The sequence below is a fragment of the Larus michahellis genome, chromosome 22, assembly GCF_964199755.1.
Source record: "Larus michahellis chromosome 22, bLarMic1.1, whole genome shotgun sequence".
Classification (NCBI taxonomy): domain Eukaryota; kingdom Metazoa; phylum Chordata; class Aves; order Charadriiformes; family Laridae; genus Larus; species Larus michahellis.
Genome location: NC_133917.1, coordinates 4,773,633 through 4,795,981, shown reverse-complemented (window position 1 = coordinate 4,795,981; position 22,349 = coordinate 4,773,633). Strand labels below are relative to the sequence as shown.

The window sequence follows — 22,349 nt, the reverse complement described above, 5'->3', positions numbered from 1 at the left end:
GCATATTCATCTTTAAGCCAGTGCATATAGCTGCTTGAAAACAGGGAGCTTTATTAACATCTGATGCACATGCACCATAACGGCACCACGTTATCCGACGTATTTCGCCGCAGCCGTTACACGGAAGGGGTTAGGAAGGGAAAGTCCTGCAAGTCATGGAATCTCACAGGAACCCCTCCAAGGTCCTTGCCCAGAAATGTACAGCGCTGCAAATCCTTGTCCTGTATGTTGAGTATTAACAAAATCAAAACGTGAATTATGCAACTGAAACAGGTGTGAGGGAAGCAAAAGAAGAAGCCTCAGTCCAGAACTCCCGCTCAGCTCTTGCCAACAGATTCTTTACAAGCTCCCAGGAGAGGACTCATTTTCCCAGCCCTCACAGCAGCTCCGTGAAAAGCAGCAGCTGCTGAAATGGAGCAGGAGAGCTACAGGAGGAAGAGCCCACCTACAAATGTGCTGAAGAGCTGGAATATTTTGACAATTGCAGCCTCTTGATTTGGAAACTGTTACTAATGCGTACCTTCACATCCACACAGCCACGCACACAGCCAGAACCTAACCTGGGGGAGTGCAGGCATCAGCTGGAGACTGAACAAACGTAGAGCGTCGTTTCGTTGGCATAGGCAGGGCCATCTTCTGTTCTTTGTGCTTTGCCAGCGCTGCCTGAACTGCTTCTGTGTGGATATCTGCAAAATGCAAGTTCACACACTCAGTTTTGCAACAGTAAAGGAGGAAGAAACACACAGAAGGCTTACACATGTGTGACTACAGCTAGCTGGCTAGATTTATGCAATCCCCCATTTTACAGCACTTTCCCAAACAACTACATTTTGCTATCTCATAAGTAACATTTCCTTTTTTTTTTTTAAATAGGGAAACTAACGGAGGTTTCTAAAGTTAGCAAGCTATGTAGCAGGGCCAGGTTTTTTAGTCTGGAATCTTCTGGATTAGTCATCAAGTTCTTGTGTCTCCAGCAATTTTTATAGAAACCCCAACCCCACCAGATTGTTCCCCTCAGCCAAAGACTATTCTAAAACATGCCTGTGCGTAATTTAAGATATGCACATAAGCTGACAGTGTATACAGCCCCAGGTGCCACGCTTGCCTCTAAACTGACAAATTCTGAGCCAGTTGTCTGATTTCGGTAAAACCTTATGTTCAAAAACCTGAATGGATGCAGATTTCATGTAAATCTTGAAGGTTACTAACTGCGGCTGTAAATACACGCTGATTAGTAACCAAAACAGGCCAGGATGTGAGGCTTCCATCCCTCTGCACACATCCTGAACTCTTTAAAGGAAGACACATCACTGGCGACGAGAAGACAACTTATTAAAAAACTACTACAAGAAGGGAGAGCTCATCTACATGCATTTCTCAGATTAATGTATTTCAATTATGCTTTTTCAAAAACCAGAAAACTGCGTTCTTCTAACGCTTTATGAAATGGTGGGATATAGACCTTCGAGGCCCAGAGGCGAGGCTGACGAGCAGTGTTACTAGAGAAGGAATATCTGATACACTTTGTTTGCCCCTGTTGAGAAGAAAACCTAAATCTTGTTAATGCAAACTCAAAACCAAAACCAGGTGGAAAGAAAAAATAGGTCCCGCCACCTTCTCCTTTCCTTAAGCGGAGAAGGAAATCAGCAGGGTTCTAGTCAGTCGGTTCTGCTGCTCTCGGGAAGTACTTTAAGCACAGATAGGGAAAGCGAGCTCTCATTCTCCAAGCCGCCAGAGCAGATATGCACAGCAATCACCAATTCCAGGAACAAATTCTTACCTGTCACTTCACTGAATCCGGTTACCTACAGATATGGTTAAAATAGGCTTTCCGTTCTGTGAGTGACATGCATTGAATAGTTGCATTCAAGCCAGAAAATCAAGGTGGCAAGACGTTATTTGCTTTTTTCTACTTGGCATTCTTTTTGATTCAGCAGCTGCACTCCCACCAGCCTGGTGTTTCTTTATACAGAACCACCAAGGTAGGAGCGCCCATCAGAGGATGAATCATAAGCTTGACTCCTTCAGAGGACACGGCACATTCTCCCTCATTTACAGGAATCCCAGGTGAACTCTTGCCCGGCCCTTACCAGATCGATAGCGTTCATCTCTGGCTCCCCCGGAGCGAGCTCGGTGAAATTTGGATGAGGATGATGATGACGATGATGATGCTGAGGCTGGAGTTGCAGATGGAACGGGCATCTGAGTTCTGGACTCCTTCTGTAACGCTGGATCAACCCCTGGAAAACAGTACACAAGTCTCTGAGAGCAGGAAATGGAAGTAGGCTTTTTTGATCATATTTTTCCCTTTCACCATATAATTACAGGATTTCCCCCCCCCTTTTTTTTTGGTAGTGAAGTGCATCTAATTAGTCTATTAATACATGTGTCCAATTATACCCTAATCAGTTAAGATATACCTGTCCCTTCTTTGACCTCACTCTTAAAGAGTTTTTTCCAGCTTTTTTCTTTTTAAGGGGTTGTTAGGCACTTGAAGAGACAATTTACAGCAAATAGACAAAAAATACAATTTCCCATAATTCAAGTAACGTATCAGTGATAAAGGGAGATGACGTCACCTTTAAAGAATTCATTACGAAATACAAAAGCAGAGATTATAAGATTCAGATAAATCTTGACGGACGAAACTAGGTAAGGCAGGTAAATCCTACACTTCCACACACTTAATAGAGCCATTTGCAATGAACTTCAATGTTTTATGACTCAGTATTTGTATGGCTTGCTCCCCATTTTTCCCTGTTTCCAAGGGGGAGCAGGACTGCACCATACTCTCATTATCGCATTAAGACGGAAGAGAATTAGCAGTTTCACTTGTGGTAAATTGCTTTTAGAGTTCGGAGTCATTTACACCTTGTAGACATGGCTGCTACGGGCACAATGAGCAAAGGGGTTGGACTGATGCAACGAGGCATTATCCCACATTAAGTCTGAGTTGTGAAGAAGAGGAAACCCACAGAAAAATACATTGAGATGCTGGGTCTTTTACTCAGTGCTCCCCGACCAGTGGGCAATATTGACAGGAAAACCAATAATATACCAGTGGCAAGAGCCTTCGCTGTTCACACCAATTACAAAACCAGAGACCTCTGGTTGTCCATGTTCTGGCTCCTTCCAGCGTGTCAAGAGGGAAGTGGCTTTATCATCCTGGAAAAGTTTGTTTTTCCCCACAAATACAGGTGGCTAAACAGATAATCTGATAAGAAGTTATCATTTTATATCATTCAGCAAGGGACACTAGGAATTGCTGCTGGAGTTTCAAATCTGAAATTAATTGTGCGTCAGTGGGAACTTTTTAAAAACTAAAGGTCATACAGCTGTAATTACCTTCGGGTTGTCACCTGAAGTCATGCAAAAAGAAGAGCAATTGTGTCATCTAAATATGTGCCGCTTATGAATTCTCACAAACTACCAAAGGATTAGAGAAATGAAGAGGAAACCACAAAACCTGGAGTCCAATTCCAGTTATACCACTTAGCGTGTGGTTTTAGGTAAACAACTCAAGGCAGGCGCCTCAAGCTCAGGGAACTTACAATACCAGCAAATCACATCCAACTAGTTACAGAAGTCTTCAACCACCTCCTGCACCTTCCAACATCCTAAAGAGCAGAATATTAATTCAATGTTACAGCAAGCTAACTATCCATTTAGCTCAGCATTATATGCTTTGAAAAAAAAAAATAAAACAAGAACACAGGGGCAATGTGCTCCTGGAAGAAGTTCTCTCTTAACCCTTAGCTTTACTCTTTGGCCTGGGATCCTTTTCAAAACTTTTCACCTCTTCCTCAAATTTTTACTAGTTCTGTTTGTGATATCAACATTCAACGGAGGCAAGCTACAGAGCTTATATATTAATGACTCTTTAAACTATCATGCCAAAAAAATCAGACCCTTTCTTTCTAGTCAGAAAGAAGATACCCTGCTAGCCAGAGATTCTCAAACCATACTAGCGGGACAAACAGCTATTCCCCATTTTCACTGGTATTTTTTGGGCATCACAACATATAACACAGAGTTCTGTATTTGCTTATCAAAACAACCATCACCTTTACAAAGACGCTGGCAGCACAAGAAATAGAATGGAAAAGGAAAAGAGACCTTTTAGTGGTGTAGGTGCAGGACCTGGTCACTGGAAGACCTGGACTTCACAGCAAGATTTTCAATTCAAAACCTCAGTTTACCCACATCCAAAAGAATCAGTGTTTGCATCCCCTTCCCGTCATTCTGGAACACCCTTCATTGATAACTCGCTTAACATCTTTGTAGCATATATTTGCCTTCATCAAAACCGAGAGAGTTTTATTTTGATCCAAAGACAAGACTGAGAAGAAAAGCTTAATGTTTTCTGATCATTTGAGTATTTACGAATTCAAGTACCCACTAGATGTCAGCAGCAGATTTAACACTATTTTAAACGAATTATTATATTCATATTCAGTTCTCTCATGTAAGTCTTGCAAAAGCGTCTCATCTGCTCTGCAGGGCATCACAAGGCAAACATGACATTCCATTTACAAAGGGATCAAATGTGTCTCTAAGTGACATGACACACCAAGAGCAAGCTCTTTGTTTAAATATTTTGCTATGACACAATAACACGTTACAGTAGCCTAACAAAGCATTCAAGCAGATGAGGGAAAAAGCGTATAGCTTCAGTAAATCACACATGGTTATACAACAAAGCAACATAAGTGAGCTAAGCCTGGCAGGTGACAGGTGACTTCTTTAGCATTCCCTTTACAATAATCCTGCTGGAGCCGCAGTTTCTGCTGCAGGATTCGAATCTACAGGGACATGAAAAATAAATTATTTTAGATTTGCTTTTGGAAGCTGTTATGGATTTTTAAATTGTCCTTAGTTTTTAGGCAGAACTGACTGCTTTGCGATCCCTGCGTTTTGTTGAAGGAAGAGGTTCAACGGTTTAAACATTCAGAGCTTTTTTTCGTAAAAAGATCTTTAGATTAAAAGAATCATTATAAGCATCATGTATGATCAACAGGGATATGTGTTTACATTAACAACAAGGACAGTAAGTGCTAGATTCATCTGGCAGAAGAAAAGCAGCAGGCAAACCTGTTATTCTGCTGTTTTGCATACAGAATTGAACAGAAGTGCTAGTGTTGCACTGGCTATTCCTTATAACAAGATGATTTTTTCAAGCTGCGTGCCTGTAAAAATCATGTAAATAACAAACTCAAGTATCCAGGGTTTCCAAGTCAGCCCCAGGAGCACTTCCAGGACGCAGGGACAGCCCCGCTCAGCAGCAGCACGGCCGCACAGGCTTCATGCGATGGCCGCTGCCTGCCAGCCCTCAGAACTCGCCACGTTTAGGAGATTCACAGACACTTTCACCGGAGCTACCAGCATCTCAATTCTGCCTTGTGCAAGACATGAAGGAAGAATTCAGGTGCTTCATTGATTTAGTCCTGGATATTACTTCAAAGATGGAGAAATTTAGTTCCTAGATAAGCTTCATTTGGAATTGTGATACCCCTCAGACTGGATAAGGAAGAAAATAATTCCCCATTTGTGGTAGCTGCAAGTCAGATCTTGTAAACGGGTGAAACTCTCTAAACAACACTAAGCCGGAGCGCGTGTGCATGATTTACAGGTTTAGACAAAGCTGTTTTATCACTGGTTACTGTTCCACATTAGCTCCCATTTGAACTAACACGATGCCGACAGACAGACGGGGCAAAGAAAGAAAAAAAAACAAGCCAAACTCTCCTACAGTAGAGTTCCGCTGGGTTACCGGAGCCCACAGCACACGGGGTGGCAGGAAAGACTCTCCCGAGACAGGAAATGCACAACAGCCCACGCGGGAAGCAAAGAAGAAACGTTTCTTTTCCAAAGTGCCATGATTCAAAGAAATGAAACACTAAAGTAACACAATCTATAACGTTCCCACCTTGTGCTGTCCACGAATAACACGAAGCAGAAAAAACAAAACATAACGTTAACAGCTAAAATTCACAGATCAATTAAATTAGCTTCAAATGTTATCAGTCTCAATAGGTTTACAAGCATATTTGCTCCTGTCTTCCAACACCTCTCCCTGAGGTACTGGAATACAAAACCCACCGGATCACATTCCTCTTACCTTTTCAATAAAATCAGTAAGTACTCCAACGTTCCCTTTGCTTGTTTATAATTTTTAATTTTTTCCTTTTTTTCCCATCATCATGAGAATAGAAAAGAGGAGCAAGAGCACTCCAGCAGTTACAGAAAAAGGTTCTGACAGTGAATCAGTGCTTAATGAATATAATTTCCTTTACACATTAGCAGAGGAACCGAATGCATTATCTTAAATAGCAAGAAAGTGTACTCTGCCAACAGTCTGTGTGCAAGGGCTGCTAATTTTGGCAGAAGGCATTCCTGCGTCTGCATTGTTCGAACTATAAAGTTGTAAATGCCTTTCCAGATTTGCAGCAACTAATAAGGGCAGGAGCCCTTTCCCTAGGCAGAGCTTTGCCTGTAGTCTGCAGCAAAAACTAGTTTCAAGAGATAGTGAGTTAGTTACTCTGCCTCTTAGGAGCAGAGCAGTTCATCTATCCATCCAAAAAGCGTTTTGCAAAAAAATTGCATTGTATCGCATCTTTTGAAATAGGTATAAAAATACCCGGTCCTCACAAATGACTCTGAGGGTGACTTGAAAATGTCAGCGTTACTCCAAGAAAAGCAACATCTCGAAGCAGTGAGAGCCCAGCCCGTTCCAGAGGGCAACTCGGGGTTTAGCTCCAGTTCGACACTTCCCAAAGGCAGGAAGGATGAGGAGAGCGGGGCAGCCGGCTCCTCTGTCGCAGGTGGTTAGTCAGCAGCGTAAAGTGGAATAAGCGTGCCTGGCCTCCCCGCTGTGGTCCCGGTGCCAGTGAAATCGGCAGCGTTACTTCACACGCGCAGCCTGGGAAGCTGCTCAAAACACTTCCTTCAGAGCCTTTTTGTGCAGCAGCCAGCACTTAACAGGGGAGCAACGATTCCGGGATCGCAGCCCCATCGCCTCAGTGAGTCCCATTTACAAAAATGGATGTTGCACCAGGAAAACATGTATCTTTAGGTAATTAACATCGTTGCCGTAACTCTAAAGCAATGAGGCAAGCTCCCAGAGGCAATGTGAATGGAGCACAGATTTAGCAATAAGAATCTCCCAAATTATAATGCTGACATGCCCTGACATGTCATCGTACCTACCTTCGTCTCATTTCACATCGATGAAGTGGAGACAATACATTAGCAAACATCAGGAAGCTGCTTTGAGAAATGCAATGCACTAAATGCCAGGAGTAAATATTTTTTTTTTTTGGTCGTGGACTAAATTCATTTTCTGCTCATTAACAAGGTGACCTGATTCTGAATCCCTCACGCATGACTTCAGCAGGATTTTTACAACAGGAGATTCCCAGATATAGGGGCAGCTGGATCTAAGATATATAAAGAGCTGGAGGGCTGAGCCAGAAGGGCAGGGAAAATGCTATCTTAATTGGTGACCTCCTATCAGCCTGTGTCTCTTCCTGAACTTCAGCTCATTCTCCAGCCCTGAAAAGCGTGACAATTAAAATAGCAGGGCCACAAACAGTCTTGCCAAACACTTTTTTTTTTTCCTCCTAATTAAACAACATTTTCTGAAACAAACCAAACACGCGTGCAAAGGCATGAGGGGCACAAGATCGTGTCGTCAGATGAAAAGCAGCTTGTAGAGCTTCAGCCTCCGCTGGACTCCAGGACAAGTCTGCCAAGAAGGATAGGAAAGGAGCCCATGTTTCCTCCTAAGGCTCAAGATCTCCACTGGTATACACACATGTTGGACTGAGAGACTGTAAAACCTGATTAACAAATATCTACTTAGAAAGACCATAAGGAGGGATTAGTCATGTATATTACTTTTCGGTTTCTTTAAATATCAGAAACAGATTTGATGCAAAGGTAAGCAACCTAGCTGTCAGAGATTCCTATCACACCCTGTTCAGGGAGTCAGTCCTCTGTACTCAGTTGTCTGTAACAAAATCTCAAATTTGAGGGCTAAAACCCAATTTCTGCTTGTCTTGCTACCTTTAGTATGTTAGCTCAGACAGAACACACGATTCCGTTCCGTATAAAGCACCCACTACGGCAGTAAGTCTCGGACAAGAGAACAGGCACCAGCTTTTGTTGAATACAAAGCAAAACAAAGTTGAGAAACAACTGGGACGGAAGAGAGCAGGGCTGCAACCATCCAGCGTTTTGGAGCGGCAGAGTCTAGAAGCTGCCGCATGAGAGTGGCAGAGACCTTTTATGTTCCTCAAGCGATTGCCTGAATTGAACTCCTGTAATTTCAGCAGAAAACCCCCATACGATCTCTCCTCAGCGGACGCAGTGCTGATGGTCAATAAATGCACTGTTAGCCTTCATTCTTTCCTTAATTTTTTTGGCAGTAGTTCAGTCTCAGTAAATGACAATAAGTCCAGTCATGACTGCTGTCATACCCATTCACTCCCCAGACTGCTCAGAGCCAGATATATTACTTCTTAATGGTTAAGCATCTCGGCGTATCAGTAGTGCAATTATTTTGGGTAAGCATCTCCGTAATAATTATTGGGCATACTTTCAGCCGTGTCCTTCAGTTTACAATTATATATAATTATCCTACTACAATCAGCTCTACCGCTAAGGATCTTTGAACCAAAAGAAACAGATGTAAATGAAGTACATGAATTCAGCTGCTCTGGTAAAATAAACCAACAAATTACGAAAACTGTAATGTTTCTCCAACAAGGAATTAAGATGGCGGAAAGGATGCTGTACAGACCAGCCCTGCAGTTAGGCCATTTTTAAGAAAGTTTCCAGAATGATTCTTGAGGACCTTGCACCTCACAATTGATTCAACGCCCTTGAGTTCTCAGCTGGCAAGGGAGCAGGACGTGATTTATGTATGTGGGAGATAAAGACAGGGCATACCAAGTGTTGAAATACACAGCACTGTACAGAGACCCACCAAACAGCTCTGGAACTACCAGGAATCCCTCGAGTTCAATATGAACAAGCAAACTAGAGGCAAAATACCGCCATGGCATCCATGCAACCGCCACAGTGTAATTATTAGACAGCTGAGGAAACATACGAAACAGAACAGTTCAGAGTTGGCAAGTGAAATCTCAGCGCTCCACTCCACAGATCCCTTTAGTGTCAAAGCCATGCAAAATTCTTATGGCAGCTAAGCAAGCACCTACCTTGGGTTTGTGGAAGATACGGAGCCAGAAGCTTTGCTCTCTTCTTCTCATACCCCTTTTGTGTGATGTCCCCTAAAATCAAGAAAAGAATACTCATTTAACCATGTCCTCATTTTTCAGGTCTGTCTGCTTTTCTTTTCCGTGATGTGAAGGTTCCACCCGAACAAAGCAACGCACACGAAGAAGAAAACCTGAAGCCAAATAGGAGTGAGTACATTATAGTTTCAAAGCCTCCATATCACAGAACTTCTGTAGTTTCCCTTGGGATCAGAGATATACACTATTTAAATGCAACACTTTGAATGAGAACAGCTATCTAAATGGAATATCAAAGCAATGAAAACCTAAAAAGGGAAACTCGGAGTGCATGAAAATATTCTGTAACCACAAAGCCAACCTAGGCTAACAAAATGGAATAATTCCCAAACAACCGGGCAACGGGAAAGTACAAACTCAGAGTCTCCTCTTAAACTAATCAAATTTAGAACAGCTTTCAGCAAATAATGCGACCCCACTGCAGGAGCTGTTTAGGGCACCTCCGAAAACTGAGGCAAGGATGAACAGGGCCAACTTCAACACTACTACCCAAGAAGCACACCCTATGAGCCAGAAAACCAGACTTTTAATCACGTCTATTTGATATTGAGTGAAAGCAAACCAGGGAGTTGTGTTGTTTGGGGGTTTTTTTGTTTTTTTTTTTAACCTAGTAGTAGCTGTATTTCCACTGTTTGCCTACTGGTAGAAGCACACAGAAGAGAGACACTTGAGCTCCACAGAAGCAAAAACTCCAGAAGAGAATAAGTATTAGTAAACTTTTCCCTTTTTTAAAAAACTAATCTGTCTGATCCTGGAGATCTACCATCTGGCTGCTGTCTTTTGTTTTAATTTCTCACATTGCATCGGAACCACAAGAAAGACTGGAACCTTGGAGGGATTAAAACAAAAAGCCCTGCAGCATTTCAAGCCTTTTTGTAGCCTGACCTGCACTTGTAACCTCTTATCTCTTGGGGCCGAAAGATTGGAAGTGATCAAACACGTAGCAATAAGAAACCAGAACTATTTGGTATTACTGCTCAAGTTAAATTAAGCCCATATTTATATTACAAGAAACTAGTGATCGCAAATGGCATGTTTTCTTTGCCGTGAGCCTGATTATTGTAAGGCAACAGAGTATTAGACGCTGAGCAGCACAGGGCACTGCATTTGCTGCCGCACAGCATCCTTCTGCCAGACACCTCCAGCCTGATCTGCGGGGCCACATCAGAAAAGGTGATTAAAGGGTTTAGCTCTAAGCCTCCCAACACAACCAGCACCTCTGCGAAAACAGTCCGGTGAACTGGCCATTTTGGTGATAAAGGTGGTTTTGCAGCACTGAAATGCCTGGAAAGGGAATGGGCTTTGCTCCTTTGTGCCAGACAGTCAAATGCCAGTGTCACTTGACTCGCCTACACTGAGAGTTTCGGAGCCGAAATGGGACTTATGCTGCTTAGCGGAGGGTGTGCGTTTGCACACAAAATTTTATCTCACTCCTCTAACACTATAGTTGAGTCAGGCCCCAACAAGTCCAAACAAATCCAGCAGCTGAAAATTAGAAAGCCCATGAAGCAGTGAAATGCCAACCAAAGCATTAATTTTAATGCTTGATTGCAATACATAGCTCAGTTAAATTAATCCAGCTCACGAGAAAGGTATGCTGGCAGCGTAAGAAAAGTACACCTTCAAAAAAGAGCTATGCAAAGAGCGCACGCCAAAAGGGTAACATTTCGATCCACTGCATGAGCTACAAAATCCAGCAGCTTTTCTGAGATTTGCCTCTCCGTTTTCAGAGGCAGTTTTAATTCCCCACCTTTGTTCATTTGGGTAACAAATAGAGCGGGGCGACTGCCACTTCAGGAAAAACAAACCTGCACAGAAAGGGGGAGGGATTTTCCCTTATAAGCCAACCCACAGATTTGTTTGTAGCTTGTTATTTTGTGATTAATTTCTCCACAACATTTAATTGGACTCTTGACATTGGTGGTTACACGCTATATATAATGAAACATTTGCCACAGAAAATTGTTGGAATTAATAAGGAATACCAGTACATTACAAACAAAATCAGTACACCCAATTTAAGTACTAGCAGCATCCCATTCTCTGTCATCACTTGCTCCACACTAATATCCTACCAATAAACCAAGCGTATCCTCACAGGAACGGAGCACTATGGTTCACAGATCTGCGTTCAGAAATCTGAAGCTGAGGTGAGATACCACTGAAAAACAAGAAGGTAACTCAGGCCAAAGCCTTATTTGCAACCTTCACTATCACGCGATGCAGATCATTTACAATATTGCCTGAAAAAAAGGATTCTCTGACCATAAGCTAATAAAAAAATAAAATCAAAAAGCCTAATGCTACTTGGCAAGAGCAGGAAAGTTCCAACTAGTAAAATTCAAGCAACAGAGATAAGGGTGATAAATTCCTGGGACCTCCCCACAGCACTGTGTCTTCCCACTGCGGAATTTCCAAGCAGAGTTTGTTTAAAAATAAAATAAAATTATAATAATAAAAAATTGACCATTATTTTGACAAACAGGTTGACAGTCTGAAGCACCTGCCTATAGGATTAGAAAGCGTAACGCTTAGATTTTTAGACTAGCCCTAGTGAAGTGGAACTAGGCAGTAGAGACCAAAAAGTTTAGAAGAAACAGATAAATTAGAGGTCTTTATTTAGCAGGTTAGAAACAGAATACCATTAACTGAAATGAAGCTCCGGCAAGACACAGGGACTAAAGCTCTCAGAAGAAAAGCCTGTGCGTAGGCACGGGTGACAGGCGTAAAATCATCTCAATAAAATTATAATCCGATTACTACAACCACAGCAGTTATGCCCAAATTGATGTCTCAAGCCTAGGAAGCAAGTGTCCCTTTAACAGGCTGCACGAGTAGAACAATTTTATTCTACAAAGCCTCTTCTCTCTGGTCATACATAGTCCAAGTTTGGTATCAGTCCACTGAGACAGAAACCAAAGATCCACTAAGAGAGAAATTTTCTTTCACCCTATTCCTTTTCTGCTGATGTACAGGAAATGGAAATGGCTAGAGCTGAACATAAATGCGGACTTCCTCACCAAATATCATAAATTACAGCAACAGGAAGAGAACCAAGACAATAGGACTGCGATCTCAAGAACCATTCACTCCTACTACATAAACCCGGTAAATCATCAACCCCGTTTCCATAAATTCAACACTTTGACATTTGGTGTGCTACATTCTTCCAGTTAGCTGAAACAACAGCCTAAGAACCACAACCCCTCTCGACACAGATGCAAGACACAGCGCTACAAAGGAAGCATTAGCAAAGCAAATGAGAGATGACAATTTAGCTTTAAAATGGTGCTAGTGTTTGTTCATTCCTAGGAAAGAAATTACAAACAAAAACACTTACTGCTGTGACATTCTTTTGGCCCTCACCCAGCTACAACTGTTTCTGTTCAGTTGTAGTCTATATTTATCTATATCCTAAGCCAGTGCTGGTTGTGCCTCCACACGCTGAGGAGGCCCTGTAAGGAAACGGGATTTCTGTCAAAAGAAAGCAAAGCTTCAGTCTCTTTTCAGTCAAGACCCTTTCACCATATACAACCTTACAATTCTTGTATGTCCTGATCTTTCCTCGTGTCTCAAAATGCAATGTCAGGATCTTTAGGGATTTGTTTGTGGTTGTGGTTTTTTTTTTTTAAGGACACATGAGAGTGAGCGAAGCTGGTGGTGGCTGATGCAGCGGAGGAACAGGCTCTCCTTCCCCGACACCTCTGCTGTAGTGACAGCAACCACCAGCTGAGGTGCAGTCATGTCTTCACCCTCCACAGGTAACCAGGACATTAGAACAGCCTGAAGTGGAAATACAGCCCACCACAGTCCAGTTCATCAGCTCCACGCGCTACCATTTTCCTCACACTGCTACCCAAACTCAGTTTTTCCATCCCGACCAATGCACAGCTCTGCTACCACAAGCACTACTCACAAAGGGTAACTCATCCCAAGACATGAGAAGTTTTCTCCTGTGGAGCCACCAGCTCCGTTTCCCTGCTCATTTGCAAAGCGTTTGGTGGGCCAGCCCCAGCCGCACAGCAGAGGTTCTCCGGCAGGAGGCTGGCACCGTCTTGCATTGCTGCAGTAACTCCTCATCTCGCTATAGACCACCACACTGCTCCCCTCTCCTCCCCCCATTTAATCTTTTCTCTCTTCTGACGGTTCTCCTACTTTTCAAGACAGGTCTTGCAAATACACAAGAGATGACCGTCTGTGGCTTCAGAGTAGGAAATAACTCTGGATTTATGGTTTGCAGACAAGTTCAATCAAGGAGCAACAATTTTTCCTCACTTGGAATGCCTGGACAATAATCCTGACTGCAGACACCTCCGTGATGAAATCCAAGAGGCCCTGCTTGTTGGTGATTCAACAGGTGTACGTTTGAGAAACAGAATTCCCTGGAAAAATGCAAAAAATGGATCCTGAGATTCCTTTTCCGTATGATTCTCCTGATTTCTTGAGAGGAAATGAGAATGGACCTTCATCACGCAAATCCAATCTGGATGTTCTGACCATTGAGAGCGCAAGAGAACAGACAACCTGGGCAATGACAGAGGGATAGGGGCTTCCAGCAAACGTGGGAAGTCCAGGGAACTACACCTGATCCGCCTGGATGCTACACCTATATTCAAATCATGCAACAGAGAAGCCTGAAACTTCAGGAGCCTCACCGCCCTGTGACGCCAGGCTGCTTTTCAGCAATTAGAGTTGATGATCTATTCTAAACAGTGGTGCTCAATCAGTGCAAGGTGGTAACACCAGCTAATCCTGCTACGCTCAGACAATACTCCTCTTTCAACATCCTTGCTCCCCTTCCCCCCATGGAATGAGAACACTGAATCATTTACTGTCTAACAAAACCATAATTACTACAGTGGAGAAATTAAGGAAAATGATCACGTAGTGCACAGCATCTCCCCAACAAAGCCTCCAAACACTTGACTGTATCCAGCAAAAGGTTCAAATTTGAAAGCAGTTCATATGCATTTTTAAAAAATGACTGTATGCTTTTAGAAGGAAATATGTCAATGTTTCTAGCAGTTTATGCAAACATAGAATCATGGAAACTAGCCTCAAAACACAGATAGCTATTGTCTTTATTTAACAGCAAATACTCTAACAAGATTATAACAAAAATAAGGAAATAAATTCTATTATCACCATTGCTTTTGCTTTTCAGGTCTCACCCCTATTAATTACCTTGATGACTTTGCCTTTCTTGCCTACTCCCCTGCTTCATCTCCAGGCACATATGACAGACAATGCCTCCCGGTAGCTTCATCACCTGGAACTCACTCTGACAGAATACAGCGTAAAGCCTGATTTTGCAGAGCTTGATTTTGGATTTCCTGTCCTTGACCAGAAGTAGACACAAAACTGGAGATACCGAAACCCGTAAGTGTAGCTGAAAGTCCAAACTGTTCTTTTGTTGCGTGCCACTTCCAGATAAGGTCTTTCAAGTGCATTTGGAAGCATTAGTGGCATGTTCGGGAAACCCAAAACGAGGAAGGTATGCACTTCAGTACTTAAGACTCTCAGCTATGGCCTAGGCAGAAAACAGACATCAAACCAATAATTTCAGCACTTCTGTAACGAATGTTGTCGCCACTTATTTATTTTGTAGTTAGACACTGGCTTCCATTTCCTAGAGGACTGGCAGCTTCTAGATACCCCTACCCCGCGATGGTTTTACCGAGGCTTAAAGCTAGGACACCCTCAATCCCAGGCTCCAGCAACCCAAAAGACAACATTTTGTCGTGGTTTTGGCCCTCAGACCAGGACACATTTACACCTTTGTTCTAAGGCCGAGTGTTCAAACAGACTATACCTGTTAAATGGTCTTGCACTAACACTCTTTGGCTACAACTTCAGCACAAAAACTATGTTTGAAACAAGTTTAGACAATTGCCTCTTTCTGTTTGAGGCCAAATGATGATGCAGCTTCAAAGATTCCCTCCTCCTTCCTTCTGGTGAAGCTGTATATCAGGTTTCCTCCTTGAAGACAATACCAAGGCCTACAAACTATACAGTCTTCCAGAAAAGCCACCGATTTCTTGAAAGACATAAAGCCTTACTCACTCCATATGTCACCCCCCTCCCCAAACCAAACAGTAAGAAAAACAAACAGAACAGGTTTGTGCTCTGCAGTTTCCCTTTAACAGCACCGTTCTGTTCCCATTAAGAACATGAATAGGCTACTGAAAAAACCAGCAAGTGTTACAAAGCTCTGTTTGTTAAGCGCAAGCATTATACTGCTACAGCTTCAGCACTGAAAGTTTCGCAGACAGATCAGCTCCAGATTAATTTATATACACAGTACAAGTCCACTTGGCTCCAGCACTGTGGGGACTCTGTTCCACAGTTTCAAAAATCTTTTCTCAAGGCTTACGAATGTTGCTTTACCAAATTAAAACTATTTTAATCTCAACATTTACTATTTCCAAAGAATGCCATTCACAATTGGGTTTCAGTGGCAGGGTCTACCCTGCGCACATGGTGGTGTCCAGACTGCCACACAGCAGCGGTCTCGCTCGGTGTCATTTAAGGTCACAAGGTGCACTTTACCACCAGTCGCTTACTCTGTGCCTTAGGCCTTTATAATTTTTTTGTTGTTTTACCTTTAAACAATAAATCCAACTCCTGAAACTATACTGAAGAATCTCTTTTTCTTACAGTAGCGTTTCATAGTTGCAGATGACCCACTGTCCTCGATTCACCCGTCTGGGCCTGTGTATTACGGGCAGTAATCTTAGATGCCATATGTGATGCATCACCAAACTGGGTGAGCTAAGGACAGAGTTCAGTTTTCTTTGTGTGCGTGGGCAGGGGGTGACCAATGAAAAGGAGGTGTCACCAGATTAACGTCAGCCTAAGACCCCCGTTCCCCACAGGAAAAAAAAAAAAACAACACACATACGGTAACTTATCATTACCATTTCTGCTGAAAATGGCACTATCCAGGGTCAGCAAAATGAGTTCTCAAAGGCTTCTCAAGACTGGGACACTGAAAAATGCTTGGAAGCTTACCACAGTAAACAAAAGAGCCTCTTGTAGATGTACTACACTTTTGTTGATTCTTCTCTTTGCAGCAGACATGAGAACATTCTACACGTGACTGCGTGCACGGTTTACACAGCACCAACGTGACCCTGGTATTCTCAGCAGTTAGTTTCTGTAAAGGACTTCCCCCGGTAAGTCGCTCAAACGACCGTGAAGCCAAATGTCAAGCCATACCTCGAGTTCATTTGTGTGTAAGAACTAAAAGGCCACTTTAGTGACACTTTGCCTTTCAGATCCTCACCTGTGCCAAGAGGATGCGTGACGTACTTGTGCCTCAGCAACTCAAATCACGCTGTCGACGCACGGGTAACATCTACCTTTACAAAAGGTAAAATGTTTTATAAAAGGCTCCAAAAAACTTTTGAAGATAACCTCTTACAACCTTTAAATACATCACCAAATTCTGTTAACCCTGATAACCCTACTAAATACAGGCTCTGCTCGCTGCCTCTAACAAACATCTGCAAAATACAATCACTGAAGTCAACTTCATACAAGATATTACGTTGCAAAGTGCAGCCATATAAATTTTACATGTTACCCATAAAACCAGCACATGCATATAAATAGATTAATCCCTTATACAAATAATAAATCTTGCATGTAACCCCATCCTGAGGAGAAAAAAAAAAAACCCAAACCTAAACTTTTAAATAGCTACAACTTGTCACAGGGAAAAAATGCATTTTCCCTTCTGAATGCTATAAAGGGCACAAACCCAGGGCTTTGTCACCAATAGGATTTTACAAAAATCTATTCAAGAGAAACGTTTTAATCTATTTTTAATAAGCAGTCAATGAGAAGAATGTGAGCTTAGATGTAGGAGCGCTTAACAGTGTTTATAATACTGGTCTTGCATTAGAACAACGCATTTAAATGAGGAGAAACAGCAAGTGTCCCACACACGTACCCCAGAAGCAGCTGTACTCGCAGTCTGAGCTGAGTAAAGCAAGACAGCTCACAACGCATTTAAAAAACCCAGATGAAGTGATTCCGCCCTGAATAATACTCTTTTCTGACTAACCACCTGGTCACCGACACTAGCAGAAATTCGCATGTATTTAATCCTCAGCACAAACGCACAGACCTACCCCTCCACCACCAGACTGAAAACAAAAGTTTGCCAGGAAATGACTAAACCGTATGCAAGAGTAACAACCCCGTGACTCAGCTTTTATTCAGTAGGCAGGTACATCACCCTCTTCCCTAAGGTAGAAACTGAATTACTGTAACAGCGAGTGCTGATAACCTTCTCCTAGGAGAAACCCAACTGCAAAGGATTACACACACGTAAACTCTTTGCCAGTTCTAAGCAGCATGCACTTTCTCCACAACAGACCAGCGTGGACAGATGATTTTCCAAATCAAGCCTGTTTTTAGCCCAGGAATAAAAATAAAAACAAAACCATGCAGGCACCCAAAGAGAACTCTGTATCTTGCTGCAAAATACTTCAGGCTCACGCAGATAGTCACCCACAATTAGAAAGCCAAATGAGATCTTCCCTTGGGTTTACCACAACCTGCAGTAAACAGCATTTGGGGACGGTCTGGGGCTCTGACAGACGCGGTGATTGATTAAAGTCAGATGTACGGAGCTTTTACCCCTCCCACAGACATCAGCAACACCACAGCTTCCAGTCCAAGGTATTCAATGGAACCAGAAGGTCCCTGGCATTTATTCTGCACCTCGGTTCCAGGGGTGGATGGCCCTCACTGAGGCTCTTCGCCTCTCAGGTCTCACACAGAAACCTGAGCGTATTTTTGCAGCCTTTTGCTCAGCAGCTAACGTGGCCACACAAACCAGCAGAATATTACTACAGTGGATCCGCCTGGGATAAGATTAAAATAGAAGTCAGTAAGGGTTTTAATCCTGTGCACAATTCCTATTGCCTACCCCCTTTCATGGCTCTCGGATGCCAATATTTAATAATTCTCTTGAAACAGGCTTCAATTTTTTTTGACATAAGCCAACTGCCGCAGGTACTCCTTGCTGGTAACTCTCCTCCAGATCCGATGCCATCGCAACACCTGCCAAACCATCCCAAAAAGCAGTCTGGAGCTTCAGCCCATTTCGGTCCAACTGTACCTGAAGTTACTTTCATAATTAAATTCTAGATTCTTGAATGAGATGCAAGAATGGGAGAAGAAAGAAGTTAGGAGCAATTATTCCCCTATCTATTGATCAAACACAGCGCTGCTCACACAAAGCATTCAGGTATGGAAATGCAACGCTGACCTTCCTTTAAGCAGCGTTACAGTGCACTAACCTAGTTGGCATGTCATGCTGCACGGCAGCACAATAATTAGGTATTTCCAGATGGGAAAATGCTATTCCAAATCATAGTGCAATGAGCTCAATGATTATGCATGATGAAACAAAGATGCCTTGATGAAAGCATTAGCACTTAAAAGATCACTCCCCAAAGAGGTAGTACCAAGTGTGTGCTCATAACGATGTCACTCCCATTCCACAGAAAAAAGCAGCAGAGAAAGCAAGAGCAAAATACATGGTTTTTGCCAAAGCACTGAAATCTGAAACACAAACCACAGCCATTTTACAGCATTAACAAGTGCTTACTCTAGGATAGTTACTATTAAACAGTATTAGTCACCATAGTAGGATTCCACTAGCTAAAGTTAAAGCAATACAATTATTAATCTTTCACCCAGCCTCAAATTAGCGTGCAACACTAGTTATTTGACTTGGGGAAACTCCCACCGAATTCCAGAAGCGTACCTGACAGAGACAGACTCAGTGCACGGCCAGGAAACTGTTCTTAGGTTTGCCATTCGTTTCTTTTAAGCCTGACTAGTGGGAACTAAAGCACTTTGTTAATTAACCTTAAACCTCTTCTGGACGTGGTAATTTAAAATAACTCCACCTCCATCCCAAACACAGTTCTACAAAAGCAGAGCTATATTCCAGTTAATGGGAGGCTGCCCCATGGAGCCACCCTTGCTGCGTACAAGCCCAGGAGTCGGTACAGGCTCCTCGGTGCAGAGACCAGGCCATCTTTTCCGGATTGAAGAGTACGACCCATTCAAGTTGGTTACAAACTTGGGAAACCAGATTTAAATAGAAAGAGCAGAAGAAAAATGCACTGTACTGTACAGCACAGCGTAAGAAGCAGATTTCAGGCCCTGAGCTCAGTATGGGCTGTGTTCAGCTTTCAGTTATGTTTACATCAGCAACCACGGCTTCTTGAGGAATTTCACTGCTAAGGAAACCATGTTGGCATGTCACCAGCAAGCCTAAGAAAACCCATTATTCTGTCAGCTGCAATGCTCTTTACAAGAAGGATCATGCAAGGAATGACTTCTGTTCAGGGCTCTTTGGGCATGCTAAAGAAGAGTCAATGGCTGCTTCAGAAGCACTTTGTTCAGAGGCTGGAGAACAGGATGTGGCAAGATCCTTCTTATGTGAAAGCCTTTAAGCTGCGTGGAAGATCAAAACAATGGGCAAACCGTACTGTAGCAGCAAACATGAGAACCCTCGGAGCACAGCTCAATCCAGCCGCACACTGCAAAGCCACCACAAAGTTACTGAATGTGGCTACTGCAAGGGAAAACATGCACCTCTCCCAGCACATCGATTCCTCCTAATTCTGCACACTGACAGCTCTTTAATGAGGATGACATTCAATTTTTGGTACAAAGTGGCCCTCGCTCTGTCTGCCTTTAAGTAGAAAGAACATGCTATTACCATAAAGAGAAGGAACGGTCAATCTCAATTTGCTGGCCTTGTTATGCAGGATATTACAATACCAGAGAGATATTTCTGTCGTTCCAAAATGGCAAGATCCTAACACATGGACTTTTCTTGCCTTGTATCAGTACGTCACCACTGTCATAATATAACTTCATAAAACTGGGAGGACAAATATCCTTTCTACATTGCCACCGGTGGACCTTGAACCTGAACAAACAGGCTTAAAAGTAAGAAAGATCTTATCCAACAAGCTATCTCCAAAACCACAATTACTACTTACAGTGAATTTTCCTACTGTGGCCTCTCTAAGGGTGCAATAGCTCCTTTTCCAATTTAAATAAAATAAATTCTCAAATGTCTTACTTGTAGAGGGAAGGAAGTGTGGAGAAATCAGTAGGATTATTTAAGAGCACACAGTCAGCAACTTGACAAAAAGAAGAATGTGAGCAAAATGAACATAAGAGCTTACAAAAAAAAAAGATATTGCAGTTACAGATGTGATTTAGTTTGAAAACTTAAGTCTTTGACAGCAAATTAATACAGGAATTGTTTACAATACAGCATGCTTCCCAAATACTGTGCGTTTGTTACAAAATTTGTCACTGCAACCTTGTTAAACAGCTGCTTCTGAGATCACCTTTTCTTGTCAAACATCCACATAATCAAACTCTACGTGGGAAAATTTCTATCTCGTTAATTTTTCATTAGTGAAAAATAAAGCAGAAGATAACAGTGGAGTAATCACAACAAATGACTCCAGAACACCTTGCTCGAAATTCTCTGCGAGCGGGGAATTGAGGCTCTCGATAAACCAACAAACGGAGGACGACACAAAGCCTCGGACAACGGCTGCTCTGTTTGCACAATAGCTCCAACCTCCGCAGCAGCAGAGATGGAGAGGCTGAGAAAATATCTCCGGATTCGGTTTACCTAGGCCAATATTTCTGTAAAGCTGCTTTAATGTTCCAAATTGCTCCCAGAACCCGACAGCACTCGCTCTCTCTGCAAGGTAAGCTCTTCTCACGACAGCAGGTCTCCTCGCCACAGGCCCACGGCCAGCTCTGGCGTGGCCTGATCTCCACACAAAGTGACTCCCTTCTGGAAAAGCAAAGCTATCACCATGAGACAGATTAAAGCCTAATAATCGCGCTGACAGAAGCCTCGTGAAGAACAAATTGGACAGCTTCCAACAGCACTGTCTCCACTGTAGAGGACTGCAAAATAGGGACTGGCCCTAACACAATACCCACGACACTGGTAATATTAATGAGTCAGCCCGCTAACTACACACAAGAGCTGAATATCAATGAAAAAGGAAGCGTGTTTTACATCTGGCACCTGGCATATCGGAACAGCAAGCAAATACTGCTTTGCTGGATAAGCAAACACCTAAATACAATTACTCTCCAAATTGTTCTATTTGATTTTGACACTTCCGCACTCTGTTCCCAGGAAGGCCAGAGACATTTGATGCAGTGGAAATAAACTCATTGTGGTTTATTTATAATAAAAAGAGAAGAAAAACAAACATATTCCTCTAGAAATGACACAGCTTTCAGCAGGTAAACGAAAAACTGATGTTTGTAAATTCAGCATTAAAGTATCAAAAGACAAAGTTAGCTGTAAACAAATTCTTTAGAACAAGAGATCCACTGACCCAGCAAACAGTAGCCAACTGGAAAGAAACACTAACTGGTAAACAAAAATGGCCTCTGCCAGCATGATGGCTGCGTTTCCCCTTTGTTGTTTCCAGCTTGAATCACGACCACCAGATTTTAGCAGGCTCAAAGTGGGACTCCGTCACAGCCAGCAGCTGAAAAGCACAAACTCCTGCACAAGCCTAATCAAGAACTTGGTGAGCACAACACAAACCAGCTCTGAGCTTCTGCACTGAAGACAGAGGGAAAAACCCCAATCAATCTCCAAACTGGTTCCAAATGCTTTTCAGGCCAAATCATCTCATGCACTGACAGGTAACCTACCTGCACCAGATCCGCCCGCATGTCGCGTGCTCTTCACTTGAACAAAGAGTCTCGAATTTGGAGGAGAAGAAACTTTATTTCTAGTAACAGGTTAAAATCTCATGGTGTATTTGCGCTAACAAGCTGCAATCTCTCCAAGCTCAAATTTATCATAAAAATGGGTCAAAAATTACGAAATATCACTTATTTAGACTTCTAACAGCAGCGTAAATAACCACGTTTCAGCCCTAACCAAGTGGAAGTTGAACACTTCATTGTCACCAAAACACCGGTGCTGGCACTGCTTGCTTGCACAAA

At 42.7% G+C, this 22,349-nt stretch overlaps 1 protein-coding gene across 5 annotated transcripts in view; it reads right to left on the bottom strand.

The window, feature by feature from the left end:
* Positions 1-22,349, bottom strand: part of DIP2B (disco interacting protein 2 homolog B) — a 70,275-nt gene that overhangs the window by 30,535 nt on the left and 17,391 nt on the right. For all 5 annotated transcript variants that reach the window (XR_012584434.1, XM_074565168.1, XM_074565167.1 and 2 more), the window contains exons 2-4: positions 9,222-9,293; positions 2,091-2,240; positions 561-686 (exon numbers count right to left, since the gene is read on the bottom strand). Coding sequence is in view for 4 of the 5 variants with exons in the window: in XM_074565168.1 (XP_074421269.1) it covers positions 561-686; positions 2,091-2,240; positions 9,222-9,293 (348 nt within the window). In the remaining variant the exon portion in view is untranslated. The remainder of the gene's footprint in view (positions 1-560; positions 687-2,090; positions 2,241-9,221; positions 9,294-22,349) is intronic.